General features: G+C 46.8%; 1 protein-coding gene across 1 annotated transcript in view; it reads left to right on the top strand.

The window, feature by feature from the left end:
• The window catches only part of nfia (nuclear factor I/A), a gene marked incomplete at its 3' end in the record, with an annotated part of 118,087 nt that extends 99,505 nt beyond the window's left edge, over positions 1-18,582 (top strand). Inside the window, exon 8 of the mRNA XM_080529410.1 lies at positions 18,509-18,582. Coding sequence (XP_080385536.1) covers positions 18,509-18,582 — 74 coding nt within the window. The remainder of the gene's footprint in view (positions 1-18,508) is intronic.
• Between the last annotated feature and the right edge of the window lie 5,500 nt (positions 18,583-24,082).

The following is a 24,082-nucleotide window of genomic DNA, read 5'->3' as shown; positions in this document are numbered from 1 at the left end:
GTGAGAGGATGGCAGGCATCTCACACACTGTCATATTGGCCAATGTCACCCCCCCCTCAGACACCACCACACACACACACACACATATACATATACACACACTGTATTAAACTCTCACGTACGCACACACACAACACTCACACACTCGAGAGCAAACAGCTGCAGACAGAGTGTCCTGTGTAGTATTTTACAGTTCCAGTTTTCCCTCTCCCTCCCTCCCTCCCCTCTCTCCTCTCTCCCCCCCCCTCCCCGTCTCTTCCCTTCCCCCCCCCCCCTCCCTCTCTCTCTCTCTCCACCACTTGTACTAGGCCACTACACACACACACACACACACACACCACTCTCTCCAACATCTGCTGTGCCCTGCTTGTGAGGGTGCCTACGGGGTTGTGTGTGCATGTGCATGTGTGTGTGAGTGTATTAGTATAGGCACCTTTAGTGTGAGAGTGTGTGTTAGTGTAATGGGTGTACTAGAGGAGTTGGAAGACGAGACGTAGACGGGGGGGGGGGGTGTGAGAGAGAGGGAGGGGGGGGGGGGGTGGAGAGAGAGGGAGGGGGAGGGGGGGAGAGAGAGGGAGAGAGAGAGAGGCAGAGTGGAGAGAGAGCGAGCGAGCGAATCACCCCAACCACACAAAAGAAGGGTGTAGGGGCTCCCGGTGAGTGGCAGAGAGCAGCGCTGAACTGTGGTTTTACATCTCATTCTCTTTCTTCCTCCTCCCTCCACCGTGGTGGAGAGAAAGAGAGAGAGAGAGAGAGAGAGGGAGAGAGAGAGAGAGAGATTGAGAGAGAGAGAAAGAGAGAGAGAGAGAGAAAGAGAGGGACAGAGAGAGAGAGAGAGAAAGAGAGAGAGGGACAGAGAGAGAGAGGAGAGAGACAGAGAGAGAGGGAGAGAGAGAGAGAGAGAGAGAGAGAGAGAGAGAGAGAGAGAGAAGAGAGACAGAGAGAGAGAATCCTCCTCTTGTACCTCAGGTGATAGACTGCACTGGTGAAGCGAGAGAGACAAACAGAAACAAACAAACAGACAAAGACAGATCAAAAGAATAACAAAGAGGGAAGGATAGGTAAGGAGAAAGTTGGATGCAGACAGGCAGGATGAAAAAAGAGGAGGAGAGAGAAGAGATGAGATAAATACCATAAAGCTGGTTTATGTTCCATCAGACCACAACATTAAAACAATGTTGCTTTTCTTTGCCTCCACGCCTTGGCAATAGGGCCCTTGTTCTTGTGTGTGTGTGTGTGTGTGTGTGTGTGTGTGTGTGTGTGTGTGTGTGTGCGTTTGTGTGCGAGCATATAGGTCACAACCCCCCCCTCCCCCCTTTCTCTTCTGCCACAACAGTCTAATACATGGACACTGGTGACCCCAGGCGGACACACATACACACACAGGCGGGCATCTGTGGGGCATTCCTGTGGGCAGTGAACACACCACAGAGTAATGGAGGGGGGAGGCAGCCAGAGTGGGGGGGGCAGCCTCGGGCATCAGCCAGGGAGCAGCACATGTTGCCTCTAACAGCCTCCCTCTGGTTCTGCTCACCAGACACACACTGCTAATCAACTTAATGTGTCCGTCTGGAGCTAGCTAGCTAGCGCTCTCTCTCTCTCTCTCTCTCTCTCTCTCTCTCTCTCTCTCTCTCTCTCTTCTCTCTCTCTCTCTGTGTCTCTCTCTCTCTCTGTGGTCTCTCTCTCTCTGTGTCTCTCTGTGTCTCTCTCTCTCTCTCTCTCTCTGTGTCTCTCTCTCTGTGTGTCTCTCTCTCTCTCTAGCTCTCTCTCTCTCTGTGTCTCTCTCTCTCTCTCTCTAGCTCTCTCTCTCTCTCTCTGGTGTAATAGGGAAGCCACAGGTTAGATCAGTCACCACCACCACTACCACCACCCGCGCGTGTGTGTGTGTGTGTGTGTGTGTGTGTGTGTGTGTGTGTGTGTGTGTGTGGTGTGTGGGTTAGGGTTCATTTAGGCAAATGTGGTCATAAAGAAGGTTTCTCTAGATGACATTTTCTCTATCTCAGTCTACAGGACTGTGTGTTTCATCTGTAATTATCTGGCAGCAGACAGTAGATTGGAGGTTGGAGAATGAAGGACAGAAGTGAGAGACTCTCTCTCTCTCATTCTCTCTCTCTCTCTCTCTCTCTCTCTCTCTCTCTCTCTGATACAGTGTCTGTGTGTGAGTATCTGCAGTCTAAATCACAGCTGTCAGCACCACCCCACTGTGTGGTAACATTACCCCACTGTCCACACACACACACACATACACACAACCCCCAAACCACAGTCTCACACACTCCCTCACACACACACACACACACTCTGTCTGGTCTGCAAAAGTCTCGTCTCCTCAAAGTCTTCTCAGGGACAAGATGAAAAAAAAAAAAAAGAAAGGGAGGGAGGGAGGGAGGGAGGGAGGGAGGGAGGGAGGGAAAGAAGGGGATGGAGAAGAAAAAGGAGGAGGATAAAAAGTTTTCGAGCCAGTAGACAAAGACGGTGGGGGGGGAGCGAGTGGGGGGAGGGGAAGAAGCTGCACTGCAGAGAGAGAGGGAGAGAGAGGGAGAGAGGGAGAGAGAGAGAGAGAGAGAGAGAGAGAGGGGAGAGAGAGAGAGAGAGAGAGAGAGAGAGGGAGAGAGAGAGGGAGAGAGAGAGCTGGGGCAGAAAAGTCCCTCCGTCAGCAACTTGTATTGATTAAAAACTAACCTTCCAGTCTGCTCCTCCACACCGCGCAGAGACGATGGGCGCGCACGGCCCCGGCAGTAGAATTACAACGAGTCAGGAGCTCCACACCAGGGCCCGGGTTCAGGAGACCAGAAACCACTCACGCATACACACACACACACACACACACACACGCGCGCACTCTCACACACGCGCACGGACGAACGCACATGCAAAAATACACACGCATCAACGCACACACACTCATACACACACATATATATACACACACACACACATATACCACGCTCATCTTACTTCTGTCGACACCAAATGATTAAACTACTTGATTCATTGACAAAACAGGGTGATAAAGTTTTTGGGGTCTGGGACCCAATGTTTAGCCAAAGAAGACTTTAAGCATAATATGGTATTGGCACTGTATGTGGGTGTTTTCGTGGATGTATGTGTGTGTGTGTGTGTGCGTTGATGCGTGTGCGTTCGTCCGTGCGTGTGAGTGTGTGTGCGTGCGTTCGTCCGTGCCGTGGTGTGTGTGTGTGTGCGTTCATCCGTGCGTGTGTGTGTGTGTGTGTGTGTGTGTGTGTGTTCATGTGTCTCAGCTCCCTCTGAATCAATAGCGCTGTGTGTTCTGCAGCTGGGGCGGAGTGCAGCCACCTAACAGAGCAGTGACAAGAGAGAGAAGAGAGGAAGAGGGAGAAGAGGGAGCACGGAGTGGGACGGGGGAGAGAGAGCGAGTGAGGGATCAGGAGCGAAAGCAGAGTGAGAGAAAGGGGGGGGGAGCGAGCGAGAGAGAAAGACGGATACACCAGCCACGGGCCGGTTCTTGCAAATGATAGTCACGTATAGGCTGTCTGTTGTCCCTAGCAACCAGACATGATGTAACACGGGGGATGAACTTGAACTTGGGGCAGAGGGAGGAGGGAAGTTGAGAAGGGGGGGGGGGGTGGTGGAGGAGGGGGAGGAGGATAGTGAGAGGGGGGGGAGGGAGGGAGAAAGGGAGGGAGGGAGGGAGGGAGAGAGGGAGGAGGGGTTTGGCGCTTGCTCACCCGCTGGAAACGTGAACAATGGAGTGGAGCAATCAATAAGCCCATTTCACTGAAGGATTACAGAGGGCCAGCCGGCTAACCTTGCCCACCAGGCACTTTACTGAACAGTCAGGAGTGTGTGAAGAACGTCTCTCTCTCTCTCTCTCTCTCTCTCTCTCTCTCTCTCTCTCTCTCTCTCTCTCTCCCTTTCCCTCTCTCTGTGTCTGTCTGTCTGTCTCTCTCCCTCTCTCTCTCTCTCCCTCCCTTCCCCTCTCTCTATCTCTCTCTCTCCCCCTCCTCTCTCTCTCTCTCCCTCTCCCCCTCTCTCTCTCTCCCCTCTCACTCACACCCATATTCGCTCACATGCATATTTCACAGTTTGTTGAGATATTAGAGACTGAGATTGAAAACATGGCCGACACAGGAGGTGGAGGGGGGGGGGGGGGGGGCGGAAGCAGTTGACTGGCCCAGGTTCTGCTTTCTGACTCCCAGCCCTCCCCTGTAACACCACAACCACAATTATTTCTAGTCTGCCTACATGAAGTACTATATAATCTATGCTCTTCATCTAACTAGATATGCTCTTCTCTCTTTCCCTCCTCCTCTCTCTCTCTCTCTTTCCCTCCTCTTCCTCATCTACAGTGGTACCTGGGCTAAGGACTCTCCAGACCCTCCACGCCCGCTCGCCACATCGCTGGACCCCCCAACTATCTCTCCGGAGTGCGACCTGACACCCGACCTGACCCGATCCGCGAAGCAGCGTGCCCACCTGTTATGACAGAGAGAAGGCCCCATCCCCCCCTGACCCCCCTGACCCCTAAAAACTGCCGCCGTTACTCCCCCTTAAGCGCGAGAGAGACTTCAGCATGGCTACTGTTCAACGACCCCTCCCCCACCCCCCCCCCCCAACCCTCCAGCAGGCCCTGATCCTCGGAAAAAAAAGAGAAGAGGAGAGCTACTCGATGCTTACACACCCATACTATATATCTATATAGCTCATAAAGCCTTCATATGTATGGTTTATATGCCTATATTCATATATAGAACCAGTCCCCCCCCCCCCCCCCCTCCCTCTCTTTGGAAGTGCTAGTTTGGGGAGTTTCAAGAGAGAGAGAGAGAAAGCGATTTTCCCTGGAAAAAGTACACGTTGTCCTTCTGTTTTTTTGTTTTTGTTTTTGTTTCTTCGACGGATGTGACAGAATCAAAGAGCTTCCTTAACTTTCGTCAACATAGCCGACCTGCGAAGGAAAAGGTCCAGCTGCCAATTCACGGAGATGCTCAGGTGTCTGTGATACATAGCATCAAATGTATTCAAAAAGCTCTGGAGTCGCACGTCCCCACCAAACCAATCGGAAGGTTGAAGCCGTAGGTTTCTTTGCCCTTTCCCCCCCCCCCCCGCCCCCCCCCCCCCCCTCCCACCCTCTTTGTTTTTTTTCTTGACGTTGATTGGTTGGTTGGTGAGTTGGTTGGGGGGGGGGGTGGCCTCCTGGCTTCTGGTGGCTCACAGGATGCGAAGGTCTTACGTGGGTCAGATCCCACCAGCTAATGCCGCTCAGTGAGGAGCCCCCCCCCCCCCATCATCTCTCCACTGCCCACTCCACCCCCACCCCCACCGTGAGACAGATGCCCCCTGTACCACCCCCCCCCCCCTCCCCTCCCCATCCCCATCCCCCCACTACCATGCCAGGAGGCTGAAGGTCTTCACACAGGGGCTTTCCAGGGACATGTAGCAGTGCAAATGGAAACCCAGAGGAGAGAATACCACCACACTATGAACTATGGGGGGCAGGGGGGGGGAAACGAGAGAGCGGGAAGGGAGGGGGGATGTATTGATGTTGATATCGGTCATTCGGGTGAAATATTGGAACTCGTAAGAAAGGCTGCGAAGAGAAGTGTTTCTTTAAGAGGCTATGGAAGCTAAACTTCTGTCTGGGAGGCTTGTTCATGTTTCATTTTTGTATAGAGGTAATTTCAGTTATTTCCGGTAAAACCCACATGGAATGGTCTGTACAATGCTATACAATGCAAAGGGCAGGTAGGCGGTCTTTTATTCTACAACCTGACAACTGACGGGATACATCCATGACTAAAGTAAACAAGTGGAATATTGAATTGAGGAAAGTGCAATGTCGTTGGCTAGCTGTTGGATAGTTAAATATCTTTGTAAGATAGGTCGTTTAAACAATTGTCGAAAAGTATATATATATTTTTCTTCCTAGTCCATTCACACCTCCGGGACTCTAAAATATCGGGGTAAAAAAAACAAAAAACGTTAAACTAGAACGATAGCCTTGTGAGAAATAAGGGGAGCTGTATCTGCTTTTGTTTTTTTGTTTTTTATTCGTTTGTTTGTTCACCTTGTACATTTTTTTTGTATCGTAGAATGAAAATCCCTTTAAGAAATATCGTCATTTTTAAACAATCAATTTTAAAGCATTTCTCGCAGCTTGAATTTAGACCGCTTTTCTTTCTTTAAACGCTAAGCGATTAACTTATTTTAACAAAGCACATGATTTTTTAAACGTAGTGGTTCGAATTTCTCATGAGGCAAAATCAGGAACTTAATAATAATACGAACAAATATCTGAACAAATTAAAACATTTCTCCACTTTTTTCTTTTGAAAAGATTATCTTAATTACAGGAGTCCACTTTTTTGGGCAACCTGTTTATTGGCTAGGCCATCTCTTAAGCCTTGTCCAATTAGAAGCACTTATTCCTGCAGTTGGCTTATGGGCTGGGAGTCTGGAATCAGGGGGGTTACGTTCAGTGAACCAGGAGACTATGCAGAGGGACCCTCTCTGTAACCGTTTGTGTTGCAAACACATTAATATCCACATCAAGGCAAGATCGCAACTACACAGCGAAGCTTTTCAGTCGCTTCGCATGAAACGTACCATTTTATTGAAGTTTTGTTTTTGTTTTTTTTCCTATACTATACATATATATAAATATACACTCTTACGACCGACTCATCCACCGTCGATCAAAAACTGAATAAAAGTTGAAAACTTGAAAAAAAAAAAAAAAAATCTGCATGTTCTAGTGTTAGTGACACATTTTTACATAGATGATGTAGAGTTAGTGAATAAGACACAATATTGTAATCCCAACATCAGGCACTTGCCAATAGACTATATTTGTTTGGCCCCTCGACAGAGGCTTTTTTTTACTGCTGTCCTTCACAATCAACCAGCTGATCGTCTTTCTGACTCTTCTTCGCTTTTCATCATTTCTCAATTAATTTTTCCTCTCTTTTGTTCCCTTTTTGAAATTATCAATCTGTTTTTTTTTTCTTTCTTTCTTAAAGTATATATTCCGTTTGTATGTTCTCGAATTGCACGAAACAATTGTTCCTCATCAATGTGCCTTGAGCGATGGTCTAGTCCTGAGTTGTTGCACAAGTTCCAATGTGGAGAGTTCCATTTTTTCTTTGATACTTTTTCAACCCCCCCCCCCCCCACCTCCCATTGTATAGGAAACTGGAGTGATAAAGGTTGTAATACTGATAAGGAACATTTGAACTATGACATTTTTGCTGGTTATAATACGCAGTATTACAGTATGTCCGCCATTTGAATACATCTCAGGCCTGTACGACAGTTATTTGCTCACTAAGATGCAACACTGAGGTGCTGTGTGTGTACAAGACCTGATACAGTACATTATCTCTGTCTTGTACAACTGTTGAACTAGGCCAGAGTCAATCATCCCAATATGGACCCTCTTCTAGTCGTTCAGTGAATAGGAATAGAGCTCTACGGTGCTTTGTATCTTGTTGATTAGTTAACACCCCAGCCCCCCTAACCATAACCCTTTTTTGTGTTGAGAATACTAGTATATTGAATATTTATGGCTGTTGCTGCAATTTCTAAATGGAAAACTACTTTTTTGTTTTGAAGTCTTCCTGTTTTTTGTTTTTTTTTTGTTCCCAGAAATGAATAATGAGAAAAAAAACATATGCAATACCTGCTTGCACTCACGTAGACATACACTAGTCATTTATTTTGTCTTTTTTTTGTTTTTCTTTTGTGATTTTCTTTATTTTTATTTTCAACCAAAGTTAGCGTGCACTTGACTGGCGGCGTTGTCGGTGGTCAGGCCCTTTGGCAGACCCACTCCAAGGAGAACCGGGGTTCACCAAGCCCAGTCAGCCTCGCTCGGGTATTCTGCTTAATTTGTATTCGACACTTACGAGATGACCGCAAAAGTATACGAGCGTTCTCCTTTTTTTTCTTTTTTCTTTGGGTCACAAGCAAGCCTTAAACAAGTCAAACTTCCTCTCCATCACAAACCCATATTTTCCACTCACTAAAAATATGACGTCCAAGAATAGCAAAGTCCCACTTTCAATATACTACATTGCGACAGACTTTAGAAGTTAAGTATATTAATTGTTTACCTGTTTATCTGTCTAGTAAATATATCATTTAAAATAACATTTTTATTATGGGGAAGCCTTTCCCAGGTGTCAGCTGTGATGGTTTAGTAGTTACACTTGCGTGGGTTGTGTGTTTCCTTTAGTGTGACAGTTTTGTTTTGTCTCTGTTCTTGCCTACCCTTGAGCGATGAGTTGGGCATTACTTTCTTAATTATCTGCACTAAATATGAAATAAATGACAATAGTGAGAATTATGAAAAAAAACAGCTTCCAGGGCTTCATAGAGCGAAGGGAATAAAAAACAATTGCACGGACATTTTTGTCACAAAACCTTGTTGTGAAACAGCCTAGCATCTAATCAGCAAGATTTGGCTGTGTGTGTAAGATACGACAAAATTGCACCCTTTTTAAAGAAAGAAAAAAAGAAAAAGAATATAAAAGCAATAGTTTGGGCAGTCTGTTTTTGTTCTTGTGTTGTGTGTGTAATTTAGTTATGGGTACAGAAGTGGAGAAAGATGTGATGATGACAAACAAATACCTAAAAAAGAGGTGAAAGCTATGGAGCAAGCAGGGCCAGAAGGCCTGACTGTGGGGAAAGTGTTGTTTGTATGTTGTATAGTTTTATTAATTACACTGATTTTAAAGCTGCCCTATTTTATAATGCAGGACTTTTGTAACATTGATTAAATGAGGAAAAAACTAGTGTTGTGAATTTTCTGATTGTTTGTATTAAGGCCACATTAATAGAACTGGTTTTTTTTTGTTTGTTCTCTGGGAACTGGATTTAAGTTGAAAACTTTCCTGTTTCCTTCATTTCTTTTTTCTTTTCCTTTTTGCTTTCCTTTTTGTATGTATTTAAGGACTTTTTTCTTCTTTTGATGGTATAGCATATTTCTATACTTAAAAAGTATAGAGTATTGAGGTGAAAAGCCCATTGTAAATGGATGTTACAGTATACTGTATGTTTTGAAGGTTATTTGTTGCATCAGTGTTGATGAAGCTAAATCTAGGTAATTCTGAGGAAATTGGTAAGAAAAGAGAGCGTTTTTTATGCATTTTAAAAACTTAGTTTAGGCAGAAGACAATGACATAGACAGCCAAAGGATGCCCATATTATAAATGCATCTAGGCATCTTTTTTTGTGTTCACCATTCCATGCAGGAAAATAAACAGCTTGATTATGCAACATGATTCTTTTTCTTTTTCACATGATTTCTTTCTCTGTGCCACTCCCACCACTTTCTTCACCAAATGGTCCTTTCAGAGACTGTGGGTACACTCAGATATCCCTCCATTGACACACTCACTTCACTTGCAGTTCCTCATTGCATTCGCAGCGAACGCAGCCATCACACAGACCCTTGCCTTCATAGAGGTTGTTAAAGAAAGGTTTTGATAACGTTCGAAGGCTAGTAAACGCCTTTTCCTAATACGTACAAAGGTGTGATGTAAGCCTTTTTCTAGGACACGACATAACTGCAACCACCTTCCCTTCCTCTATGAATAAAGCGGGAACCGCAAAGAGCCATTGGGTGTTCAGCTAAGTAACGAACACTGAATACTTTACTATAACTTCTGACACATTTGTGGTAAAAGAGGAAGAAAAAAAAAGAGAAAAATGTCTGAAAAATGACATCAAGCGATTTGATATCTTCACCTTTATACACGGGGCCTGACACGGGGGGCGCTACTGATCTGAGGATCCGTTTCCTCCTCAGGCATCGGATCATATTGTACCATCTAACCATACCACACCATTCACCGCACCGTCGCAGGCATTACCCACCAACACACACGCAACTCACTCAAGATGGCCCTGAGGGGAGTTTTTTTTTTTAAAGTTTTACTTTTTACATAATCCATCTATGCTTCTTATTCTCAACATTTTTTTACACATTTTTTTGACAAAGACCTTCCTGTCTGATACATGACAGGGGGGTTGTCCATGGAAGCCCTTGATCTCCGTAACCCAATGAGCCACTCAGCCCTCCCTCAGTACTCCCTCAGCCTCACCAGACTGCTAGGCCGGTGTGTGTACTGTATCTCCCTTGGTAGCCCCAGTCCCATAGTTTAAAAACAGCCTCTGGAATGAAAATGAGTGCACTATTACCCTCACCAGGCCGCAACAGAGAGCTTGATCCCCAAAATGGCAGTTCCATATACGTAGGTGCCCCCCCCCCCCCCCTGATGAAGCTATGTGCTCTCATACTGTACATCAGTTTCTTTAGAGACGTTGTAGTCAAGTGGAGAAAATGCTAAAGGATTGATCCCAACGCTGGAGTGCAGAACAGGCACTCTAGCAGAGATATAGAGTGATACCCACCCCCCACGCATGTACAGTAAGTGAGCTGTTTAATCTCCCTCTATGAGGAGAAAGCAGCACTCACGTCGGTCCCCACTCCCGCCCTGTCCCATTGACTCATATAGGTTAGGTTCTATCCCCAAAGCCTTGATTTCTATTTTGACCACCGTCTGAGGAATTCTGCCACTCAATCAGGAAACAGGGTTGAACAAAGGCCAGGCTTTGCGAACGCACATCAAAGGCCTTTGTTGTCTTTTGTTTGTCCAAATTCTTGTGGGCATTGTAGCTGTAGTAGCGACAACCCCCCCCCCCCCCCCACCCAATCCCCCCCAATCCACTGTACACATCCAGTCTTTGGTTTTGGGGGTGGGAAAAACATTAAATGGAGTGGCTTGTAAAGGGAATGGCAGAATTTTTCAGGCTGCAACCAGGGTATTTTTTAACCACAAAAAGTTATACTTTCAATCAATTTAGAGACCTAAATATGTGAAATCTAGAAATGGTGCGGTACATGTTGTGTGTATGTTGAGCGTATTTTCTATCAGTAAAACAATCCTGCAAGATATGGGAGGAGCTTCAATGACACCTGAGATCTTCCCTCTGTTTTAAGGACTTGGTAGTGACCGACCCAGTAAACAAAGAGTCCAAAAGACGTCCTCAGGGAAGCCGGAATGTGGGTTCAGATTACGTCTTTCTAGGACGTCCAGGTGACGTCTTTCTAGGGCGTCCAGATGACGTCTTTAGGACGTCTTTTGGACTCTTTGTTTACCGGGAAAGCCGCACTCTGAGTTCATCCACTGATAAATGTGGCCATACTTGCGATAACATTGCCATTTTCCCAGTTGTTTTACATACATGTGGCACAGTAATGGGGTTGATCATGTTTAGAATGGCCAATTCAAGTACTCAAAGAAAGAAGAACATTCTTCACATTGTTGCCTGTGGTGTTATTTGTAAAACAACAAGGGAGATAGACATGAGAATACTTTTCTTTGGAGGTACAACGGGGATTAATTTGATGCGAAGGCAGGTAACATTGAAGCTGTTCCCTCGCTCTCAACTGTGATGACAACAGTGTCACTAATCCTTTGCAAAGATATTTATTTATCCTATTGCAAAACCACGATATGGTGCTAATTGCTCAATCAAGCCGGTGAGGGGGAGATAAAACGGAAAAATGTGACAATTTGAACTTACCATCATGCTTTCTGACAGCGTATTAAGCATAGCAGTTTAATCTGCATGAGAACTATGCACTGATGAAATATATATCCATATGTATTTATATACACATATACATATCCCTATGTATGTGTATATATTTGAAATGGTAGACTTTGGTATCTACTTTGTTAAATTCAGCCTTTGCCTTTTTTGATCAATTCTTTTGTTTCGAGATCCCAGCTTAAGGACTTGAGCAAATTATATACAAATCTTAAAATAAATGACTATAAAAACAAACCAGCATATTACATGATATTAAGAAAAAGATCAAAAATGTAGTGCCTGTGAAAACTGTATTATATTGCTCTTCTGAATACTGAATCCAATAATTGTTTGTAATTGTTTAAATTTTCTGAACACCAGTAGCCTTTGCTGTCTGTCAGAGCCCTCTGATTATAGCTAATGTACAATAACCATTAGGATATTACTGCATGCTCTTCCATAATCGCCTAGTAAGCTGTTATGAATACAACAACTAAAAGAATCGGAATGTTATGTTAGTCTTTCAGGGGTGTTTCGCCCTCTATCACTTATCGAAACTTTTCTTCTCTCACCACTCCCTAAGCCTCAAACATGTTTCTTTGTCTGTTTATTGATTATTGTTTGAACCATCTTGACTGCATCATCAGCCATTTTGGAGTACCCACGTTTTTTGGGGGGTTATTTGGACTCTCTTGTGTTGAGTAAAGATAGAGATTCACCTTTTGAGTTTTCATCAAACATTTTTCTTCAGTTCCCTCCAATCAGCTCCATTGACTCCGACGGGTGCAGGACATTGATGAGTTGGCCAATCAGTAGACAACCAAGCCCCCCCTTCCCCTTAGACAATCTACAGTTTAAACCAACTGACCGTCAAAACTCTGCTTTCCCAAACAGAGAGGGAATGCACACCTCCCCTCTCCTCTCAAGTATAGGAGAGCCATTGATGAGAACCCTGAGAAACAGCCTCAGCTTCAGTCAGTGTGAATCTCCCTCACAAGCTGTTCCTACCAGGAAGGAATCAATGACCGCAGTCATTTCTGCTCCGTTCAGCACTATCCGGGACAGAATCCCCTCATTGAGCGCTGGGGCTCTGTGGGGCCCTGGTGGGGCTTTCTGATAGATAGAGCCCCCTAGTTGAGCTCCCTGGGTAGCACTTCAAAAGAGCAGCGAGCCGATGTGAAGGTGGGTGGGAAAGGTCTGTCGGACCAGAAGGAGGTTCTGTCAGACCACCTAGGAGACTCCACCAAAAACAACGCTAAGCCCCCCGATCCCATCAGCTCGATTGGCTTGCCGAACTCATACAGAGATGAGTTTCAAAAATCCCCTCACCTTTCCGACTGTAACTGGTCAGCCAGTCTTTGAAACCAAAAGTAGAGGATATTTCTAAAACCATTTCTCAAGTATTTTTTTAGACTATTTGCTTCAGAAGTCCACACTTCACATGGACCTGTGACTGATCAACCTTTTGGACCTTTTGGATCAAACTGTTTGGCCAGTTCCATTTCAGTCATTTGATCTGAACACAGCCCGTATTTAAACAGTCTTATCCAAATCCTATGCTGATGGAGATCAAACTCCCAAACTATGAAGTGAACTGCTGGAGAACTGTTGATGAGGTGCGGTATCAGTGTGGTTAGCGGACAACATCTTGTACTTTGCTCAGCTTTGTACGATCTCCAATCAATCTCCTGGTCAAACTAGTAACACTAAACAAAGACAATCTTGATGAAGGTTAACTTGAGTGAGTTTTGAGTGACATTGTGAGTATAGAACCAAACCCCTGGTCTAGGCTAATGCTGATTTCCAAATCTACCCCTAGCTCGCTACCCCTGGTTCAGCGAGGATCGGATAGGTGGAAGCAATAATGCGAGCCAATCCGAAGGCAAGAGGGAGCAATTATCATGTTGCTTACAGTATGCATTAACTATCCAATCCTCATAGATCCACAGGAGTCCTTCGGGGGGTAGGGTCTAGGAGTCAATTTGGAAGTCGAACTTTCTCATCAAGGAGTCCTCCACTATCCAGCACCCCCCCCCCCTTCACTGCCTGAGTGCTCGTACACCATACCCTTCCATTCAGTCCTCCACCTCACCCGATCCATCTTCGGACACACACACAGATAACATTTGTCATATCAAAAGATAAGTGAAACTGACTAAAACCTTGTGCCTCTACTACACTTTTATGGAACAGAACGGTAACCATGAGCACCCAACTGTTTGTTTGATGTGACTAGCTCCATTGTTGTTGATCGAGTATCATTGTGTCCATCACCAGTTAACGGTGTCAGTGTTGACACTCGGTTGTCCTCCAAAAAACACCTTGTGTGTGATTTTGTTGTTATTGTTTTTTGGTTTATTTGTTTCCCTTTCTACTGTTGTTTCTCCAACTGGTGTAGAATCATCCCTCTTGGCCCATTAGTGTGATCATGTCCACGCAGAATTCAATTACTGGAAGCAAGATGTGCATTTCCTATGCAACGACAACTAAAAAAAGAAATAAAGACGCTAATGCTGTATTTTTGGTGTGTCCTTGTTACTTATTTCACCTCATCGTGTACAGTGATGGTCCATCCAAACTTGTAAGACATCACAAACATGTGTATCACTTTTTCCCTACAAGATGTCTAGAGAAACACCGTCTTTTTTCCCTTTGATGTTTGTATGTACCTTTAATGATTCCCTCTTTGTAATGACATAATGCACAGTATGACTTTTTGATTGGTTTTCTCCAGATAGATAACTTTGTACGCTTCCCTACTCCACCATTGTCATTTTACTGTCTCATCTGTTTTGGACTAGGAGGTTGCCCCCAAACTCTGATGCAGTAAAATCAGATTGTATATAAAGTAATAAGCCCATAATAATATAATAATAATACTACCGTATGAGGATAAAACATTTGTACCACTTTGGAATTCAGTGCAAGTCGTAAAAGTTAATAAAAAATGTGGGATATACAGTACATGAAAACCTCTCATCTCATCATGCTTCAAGGCACCTTAAGCAGGATTGAGCCCTCTTTTGACTGCAATGGGAATTGCAGTGACAATTTAGTGTCTCCCTTCCTCCCCTTGCTCAACGCAAACTACTTCTAAACTGAAACAATGAGTCAGCAGTCATTATCACATTTTTATCCAGCGAATGTCGTAGTTACATTACCTTGAAACTAGCATAGAAGCTGTGTGGTTGAAATGCAGTCATTATTTAGTTTGGAAATGAACCAGCCATCAAAGACACTCACATTTCACAGTATTCATACTGTGACAGATACCTCACGCTATGACATTCCCAAGTCCCATTATCTCCCTAAACCACAGAGGGTAATAAGTAAGTAGCCTTGAGAACCGATGGTTCTCGAGCCGAATGGCCCATAGGAGTAGGAGCCTATCTCCTGTTTCAGTAGAGTGAGGCGGCTTGGTGTACGAGTACACCCCCTGGACATGACACTGGTACTGTATGTCGCAGGGTCTTACCCCCCCCCCCAATCCAACGCTTAACACTTAATCAGCCATGAGGGGTCATTTGACCCCTGTGAGTAATAAAACATTTTATATCTTTGCACTCGATCAAATTTCAGGACCCTCCTTTGATGACTTTTCCTAGATATGTGTGTTCTACCACCCAGTATCCTTACATTTTCACAATGTAGCAGGCTAATTTACAAGCGGCCAACTAGTGGTCGTTGTGTGTAAATAGCAGCGTAGCATTGTAAAGAGGGTAATTTGACCCCCGAGGCGGCTCTTTTAAAAAAGGCATGGCTGTTCTACTGTACTGAGTGCTAAGCAGGGAGGCATCGGGTACCATTTTTTTATAGTCTTTGGTATGACCCGGCCGGGGATCGGACTCACAACCTCCCAATCTCAAGGCGGACACTCTAACCGCAAGGTCACTGAACTGGTAGTGAACCACAGAGGGCGAGGGTGCACAGTCGGTTGCTAAACAAATCCTCTCACTCCCCTAAAAAAAAATGTAGACAGAGATGGAAGGTCGGTCAGACAGGAAAGAACGTTCTGAAAAAACATCAGAATATTATTATTATTATTTATTTATTTTACATACTTTTCTGCACACAAAGCATTGGTCGGCTTTGGTTGGCATCCAGCACTGACGAATTGCTTGCTTTCAGCTCAGGCATTAGGTAGCCAATGAGAAAGTTGCAGGTTACACGCCCCACATCAAGTAGCGTTCTGACTAATCCCAGCACTTAGTGGTGTGGGGTGCTAATGCCATCTGTCTTAGGGGAGATGAGGCATGCTCTCTGTTGAATGCTGGCTGTTTCATACTAGTGTTACTCTCACGCCTTGTTTGAGACTTGAGTGTTTCTTGGCTCGCTTTTGCTACTGTGGTTAACCAAAAGTTAAAAGGAAAGTAAGTGTGCATAGGGATGACGTAGTGAACTCTTTGACACACCCCTACATGAAGCCTCTTACTGCGCTTTTCTACTGGTGTACAGCCTAATAGTACGGCAGCTGACACTTGGCAAGGACATTTGGCTATGAAATGTTCATTGTTCAGTCTTAATATTCTTAATCTGACTCCAAGTAATTTAATGGACACTATGTGCAATGAATTGTTGTTGTCAAATGTCGAATGAATCAAATGAGGTTTTAATAATACTGTTTTAATTATACAATTATTATAAGTCAAATACTTCATAGAAAAAAACACATGGTCACTATTATTATTATTATTATTACTATTATACTATTATTATTATTATTATTATTCAGGCTCAGATGACATTCACATTTTAACACTTTAGCAGATGCTTTTATCCAAAGCGACTTACAATTACAAATGACAGAGACAGACTCTGTGGAGTAACTTAGGGCTTTACTCAAGGGCACACTAGACACACTATCAACTAGGCCACCACTATCCCACACTAGGCCACCACTACCCCACACTAAGCCACCACTACCCCACACTAGGCCACCACTACCCCCACTAGGCCACCACTATCCCACACTAGACCACCACTACCCCCACTAGGCCACCACTACCCCACACTAGGCCACCACTACCCCCACTAGGCCACCACTACCCACACTAGGGCACCACTACCACACACTAGGCCACCACTACCCCCACTAGGCCACCACTACCCACACTAGGGCACCACTACCACACACTAGGCCACCACTACCCCCACTAGGCCACCACTACCCACACTAGGCCACCACTACCCACACTAGGCCACCACTACCACACACTAGGCCACCACTACCCACACTAAGCCACCACTACCCCACACTAGGCCACCACTACCCACACTAGGGCACCACTACCACACACTAGGCCACCACTACCCCCACTAGGCCACCACTACCCACACTAGGGCACCACTACCACACACTAGGCCACCACTACCCACACTAGGGCACCACTACCCCCACTAGACCACCACTACCCACACTAGGGCACCACTACCCCACTAGGGCACCACTACCCCACACTAGGCCACCACTACCCACACTAGGCCACCACTACCCACACTAGGCCACCACTACCCCACACTAGGCCACCACTACCCCCACTAGGCCACCACTACCCACACTAGGGCACCACTACCACACACTAGGCCACCACTACCCCACACTAGGGCACCACTACCACACACTAGGCCACCACTACCCCACTCTAGGGCACCACTACCACACACTAGGCCACCACTACCCCCACTAGGCCACCACTACCACACACTAGGCCACCACTACCCCACACTAGGGCACCACTACCACACACTAGGCCACCACTACCCCCACTAGGCCACCACTACCCCCACTAGGCCACCACTACCCCACACTAGGCCACCACTACCCCACACTAGGGCACCACTACCCCCACTAGGCCACCACTACCCCCACTAGACCACCACTACCCCCAATAGGCCACCACTACCCCCACTAGGCCACCACTACCCCCACTAGGCCACTACTACCCCCACTAGGCCACCACTACCCCCACTAGGCCACCCCTACCCCCACTAGGCCACCGCTACCCCCACTAGGCCACCACTACCCCCACTAGGCCACCACTACCCCCACTAGGCCACCACCACTACCCCACACTAGGCCACCACTACCCCCACTAGGCCACCACTACCCCACACTAGGGCACCACTACCCCCACTAGGCCACCACTACCCCCACTAGGCCACCACTACCCCCACTAGGCCACCACTACCCCCACTAGGCCACCACTATCCCACACTAGGCCACCACTATCCCACACTAGGCCACCACTATCACACACTAGGCCACCACTATCCCACACTAAGCCACCACTACCCCCACTAGGCCACCACTACCCCCACTAGGGCACCACTACCCCACAATGAGTGCACACACAAGACAGAAGAAAAGAGAAGAAAAGACAACGATTTATCCCATGCAGTTTGCTTTTACTGTATATCCCACTTCAGCCACAGTATTGAGATGATGAGCTGTTTGCAAGGAGAACCAACCAACCGACCAACCAACCAACACCACCACATTCTTGAGAGTGAGACCTTGTGAAAGATCACAGCCATTTTGTCCCTTCAGGGGAAGGGTCATTTGAAGATAGGGACAGAATTGATGTGTTCCCCCTTCACTTGAGTACACCAAAGCAGTCCTCCAAGTACTTACTGGTGGTAATGGTGCAGGTGAGGTTTATGATGACTTGTCATCTTTTGTGAGGTCAGTTGAATGACATAAGACAATCGCGCTGTAAAGTCTGCGCTCCAACTGGCGCAGCCAATCAGGAGGTCAACCCTGAGGTCAAATATCTCTTTCTCTCTCTCTCTCTCTCTCTCTCTCTCTCTGTCGTCTGTCGTCCGCCCCCCCCCCCCCCCGCCCGCCCCCCCGCCCGCCCCTTCCTCTGTTCCTCAGTACTTTCTCTGAGTCGTAATGTGGTGTGGTGGTGATGGGAGTGAACTTGGATTCTCCCAGGAGAGCGGCACAGTCTGAGCGTCGGGTTTCGGGACGAGAGCGATCCTGAGACGGAACCGCAAGAGGTGCTGTGAATAATTCACCAGTAACAAGGGGCATCGCGTTTCCACCCAGGGCCAAACCCTCCGTCTGCTCTCCGCCCTCGCACGCACGCACGCACACGCTACAACCACCGCCACAACCTCCGTGACCTCACACGCCCTCTTCCAGAGACGACAAGGGACTTTGGCGTCACAGCAGATGTTGATGTTCAGCGTTCTGGTTTGGTAATACTTTGAAGAAAAATGTTCACTTCCCTCTCTTCTTTTCCTTTTTCATGAATGAATGAATGAATGAATGAATTTCCTCTCTAAAAATGACCCCTGGTCTGACATGACGTCACAGGTGGATCCACCTTGCATTCACCCATCGTATGATGATGAAATGGACTGCACTTATAGAGCGCCTCATTCCAAAGCGCTTTACAATAGCCTCTCATTCACCCATTCACAGGCGCCGGCCTGCTCATTGGGAGCAATTTGGGGTTCGGTGTCTTGCCCAAGGACACCTCGACATGTGGACAGGAGAAGCCAAGGATCGAACTGCCAACCTTGCGACCTTTACGATCATTAGACGCCAGCTCTACCTCCTGAGACACAGCCGTCCGCTAATGATGATAAATTAGCAACTCGATTGCTGATATGGCTAATGACTAGATCAGAGCGTTTCAAATCATTTTTCAAATACTTTGCTGTGTTTCATTGCCTTTGAGCTCAATGGAACCAGTGTAGTAATAGTACCAAATGTTTAAAACCCTGCCCATCTGGCACTCTAGGCAGGCTCAGGCACGCGTACTCAAGGATACTTTCTGAACTAGGTCTGGGCTGGATGCGCTTTTTCAAAGTAGCCCAGAGGCCAGAGACAGAGCCGAGGGGTTTCAGGTGATCACCAGCTAACTTTTAAAAGAGCTTTATTGATACCCTCTTCACCCATGACAAAATAATTCATGGAATCCATTGATTGCTCCTCACCCAGTTGAACAAGGAGGCAGCTGCCAGGCGAGGGCCTCATTAAAACACAGATCAGAAGTTGAGCGATATCTGAGGGGGGGCTTATCTTGGACTTAAAGCTCCTCGCAGCTAAAAAGGGATAATTAATTTCCCTTCATTTGCTTTGACCGACTCACGCAGCTAAAGCTGACAAGGTGGGTATGACCCGTGGCAAGGTTTTTTGGAAACAAATTGCTCAGAGACAAAAGCAGAACGACCCGAAATGAGTTTGCAAACATCTTGTTTTTTGATGGATTGTTAATAAAAGAAACACCCCATGATGATGCTATGATCGTGTAGACGGCGCTGACTCCACGTGAATGGTAAAACGACCAAGGCCCGAGCTAGAAGAGCTTGCCTAGGCCCCCCTCCCAAAAAAAACAGGGCCAGGCCTGCATAGCTATTTATACCTCGAGATAGCATCTTCAGCGTCTTTCCTTAGTATGTGTGCTCTGCATGTAAGAATATCCAAGCTAATAAGGCTTCGCTGATTCCCTGCCCAAAGCGAGCTGAATCATCAGGATTCCCAGCATCTGCTCGATGACGTGGACGAACCCCCATGAACTGCACCCATAGGGGATGTGTCTTTACCTCTGGGTATACCGTATAGGCTTCAGTACTAACCCCCCTCATTAGTGTGAGAGCTATAGCGTCTTACACCTCTGTTCTAATCACACACGTACGCCGGTCCCAGACCTGTGCACAACATTCCCAACGAGTGGGTCACTCTGTGGCGATATATACCGCTCACCCGGTCTCTATTCTCTCTAATCAGGGCGTGAGATTGCGATCCCACAGAGTAATCAGAAGGGAGTTTGAAAGCTTTGTTATTGGGTCACCACAATGGGCCCGTTAGGGTTGAGCTCTAATTTCAAGCTTCTCTAACAACTCAAAACAGATGTCAAAGGAGTTTGAGGGAAGGAGACAGAAAATAAAAGAGTGTTGGGAGTGGAAGGGAGTGGAGTGAAAAGAGAGAAGGTAAGAAAATATGAGATGGAGAGATGAGGAGGAGGAGGAGAAGACAAAAAGTTACTCTGCGGTTGCATTTTCTTAGTTGACTTATTTATTTATGTGTGTGTGTGTGTGTGTGTGTGTTTGTTTGTGTGTGTGTGTCTATCTGTCTGTCTGCCTGCCTGCCTGCCTGCCTGCCTGTCTGCCTGCCTGCCTGCCTGCCTGCCTGCCTGCCTGCCTGTCTGCCTGTGTGTCTGTGTGTCTGTGTGTGCAGAGGTGGTGGAAGGGGGAGGAGTGGTGCACATTTTAATTATCGGATGTAAAGCAACGGTAATTCCACCTGTGCCTTTTGTGTGCTGAGACCCACAAAGTGAGAGAGGGGTTTCCGTCTGTGGTCCGTCCCCGCACGTTCAGGATTACCGCGGCTCGTTAATCAAAGGCAACGCGGCAGGGCGGTGGGGGGACTCTCCCGCGCCATAGAAAGGTTCGCCCCAGGTGATAGCAAGTCCATTATCATATTATCGCCTCAGGCACCCCCATTAGAGGGGAGATTGTAGGATGAGCATTTTTGAGGAAACACAGGAGATTCATGTGGAGATCAGTGGAACGGCTCCGGAACCCCCCTGAACCCTCTTGAGTGCTCTATCCATCCTCTCTCCTCTCCTTCTTTCTTCATTGTCCCCCCATTATTCTTCCCTCTTTCTTATACACTCCCTTCTGATTGTTTATATGTCTTGTCATTGTATATGTCATTCCTGCTCGGAATGTCTTGACCATGACCGTTACAAATTTAGTTGGCACAACCAAAAGGTTTATCTTAACTTAGCAAAAACAGCTACCTAAAGAACCCTAACCCATCTGTACATAATACATTCTCTCTCTCTCTTAGTGTCTCAATTCAAACACACGTTTCGCTCGTAAATGTTACAGTGTTATGTTACAATGTTACATACCCCATCCCAGATAAAAATCTATAGGCCTGCTCCCAAACCACCTTACCACAAATGGTTATTCACGAAGGAAAACCTGAAAAATATGAATACTAAGTTAAACAAAATGACAAGCCGTACCCATCTGGTTCTACTTGGGTTATGAACTTGGTGATCAGCTCATCGTTGTCTTTGTGCCTGACTTTGTGCCGTAAGTCTACCTCCTTTTGGACTAATGTATGCACACATAGAGCCAACAATGGGAGCCCATCCACAAAGCCCCCATCCCTAAGTGAACATCGTGGGGATTGGCCTTCCCTGGCCTCATCCATTCACCACCACGGCAGCCAACCCCACCGTGATGGAGGGCCCCGACCACGCCTCGAACCCCATAATGAACAGCCAATTAGAGAGTGGGATTATGGGCCTCCGTGGCCACAAAGACATTTGCATTAATCAAGGGGAGGGGGGGATGGGTTAGTAGTGTGTGTGTGTGTGGGGGCGGGGGGGGTTGTGTGTGTATGTGTGTGTGTGTCTGTGTGTGTGTGTGTGTGTCTGTGTGTGTGTGTGTGTGTGTGTGTGTGTCACAGGCACTGGTCACACCAGGGGCCACTGGACAGCCAACAACACTGAATAGTGATGAGAACCAGAGGGCCAGCGCCCAGCTTGAAATCCTTTAATTGCTATTAATGTTTTAGAAAGTAGGGTGGGATCAATAGCTCCCCCAGCACGCCGTAACAGAGTCACGGGGAGGCGGGGTGAATGGAAACACTGGCAGGTGCGAAGAGAGAGAGAGAGAGAGAGAGAGAGACAGAGAGAGAGAGAGAGAGAGAGAGAGAGAGAGAGAGAGAGAGAGAGAGAGAGAGAGAGAGAGAGAGAGAGAGAGAGAGAGAGAGAGAGAGAGAGAGAGATCGTGGCGGTTAGTAACTATGATCTCATGGGCCTCGCATGTTGGTCATAATTGTTTTTAGTGTGGGATATGTACGCGGCGTTATAATAGAGTTTGATATTCTTCCATGACTTCACTGACACGTCTGACAGGCTGGCGGGAGCGAAGAGCATTTTGGCGCTACGATTTTTTATTTTTATGACTACGATCGGGGGGTTTATTCACGGTCATTCTTGGCAAGTGTGTGTAACGCTCCATCTGCGTGTGATGTTGAAAGTACAGCTATTAAGAGAGTTTAAATCTGATCAGAGTGGAAGTGGAACTGGTAAGAGGTATGAGACGAGACATTTCCCATTTATCATCTTGGTTGACAGACGTCATGTTTAAGGCCCCCTAACCCCCCCCCCCCCACACACACACACACACACACATACATACACACACACACACGCTTCGATATTTAAACAGCGATATGCTTCAAACTAGCTGACCACTCTCAATGCCACACTTTTAACATTTAAAATGTAGGTCCTTCAAACTAAGACCCTACTTATAAATTGAATTCCAAGTCCTTTGTGTTTAAAAAAAAACTCAGATTTTCTATAAAATATGTATTGTTGTCCCTGTGGTCCAGCCATGACATTTACTTGGGTCAGTATTTCCCTCAGGAGCATAACTCAACATGTGAACCTACCCCCCCCTCTCCCTCCCTCTCCCTCCCTCTCCCTCCCTCTCCCTCCATGCCTCTCCCTCCCTGCCTCTCCCTCCCTCTCCGTCCCTCCCTCTCTGTCCCTTCCTCTCCCTCCCTCTCTGTCCCTCCCTGTCCCTCCCTCTCCCTCTCTCCCTCCCTGCCTCCCTCTCCCTCCCTCCCTGCCTGTCCCTCTCCCTCCCTCCCTCTCTGTCCCTCCCTCTCCCTCCCTGCCTGTCCCTCTCCCTCCCTCCCTCTCTGTCCCTCCCTCCCTCTCTGTCCCTCCCTCTCTTCCCTCTCCCTCTCCCTCCCTCTCTGTCCCTCCCTCTCTGTCCCTCCCTGTCCCTGTCCCTCCCTGTCCCTCCCTCTCCCTCCCTCCCTCCCTCTCCCTCCCTCCCTGTCCCTCCCTCCCTCTCTGTCCCTCCCTCTCCCTCCCTGCCTGCCTGTCCCAACCACAGTGCAGGCCTCATGTGGTTAGCTCCCAATGTGATTTATTACTAGCTGACTCACTACCATCAGCCTTACTGGTGTGTGTGTGTGTGCGTGAGCGCATCCAATATGTACCTAATGTATATTTAGTGTAGGAATTCCACCCTTGTGAAATAAGATATCTTGCAGTTCCAAGTGCTTAGTCAAGTATTGTCCTCAGTAAAATAGAATGGTATAGTACACCCACACCAGTATACCGGGTAAAGAAAGCCAGTTCAAAGACATGTTTGAGAGACACACACGTTACAACGTATACTAGAGACCCTCAAATGTGTGGTAACCTGAAAACGTGGGTGGTTAACAGCCTTTCTGTCCACCATTCAAGTGGTAGACGACACTTTTAGAGGTGTCACTGAGGCCTCTTGTTCATTGTTCCCATACAGGGGCTAGACAGACCTGTCTGATAGCATTATCACTGATCAGATTTCCTTACATTAGTGTGTGTGTGTGGAGGCCGTCCGGTCATGAGAGGCTGTTTGGACACCGTTGAAACTGGACTCTGTGGTTTGAGACGACCGCATGCTCCATTAACCTGAGGACAGAGACATTACAGTCACACACAGCATAGTGACCCGAGGAGAACTCAAATGCATGACTCAC

This window comes from Nansenia antarctica (assembly GCF_963989245.1).
Source record: "Nansenia antarctica genome assembly, chromosome: 1".
Classification (NCBI taxonomy): domain Eukaryota; kingdom Metazoa; phylum Chordata; class Actinopteri; order Argentiniformes; family Microstomatidae; genus Nansenia; species Nansenia antarctica.
This window is presented reverse-complemented; position numbering and strand designations above follow the sequence as displayed.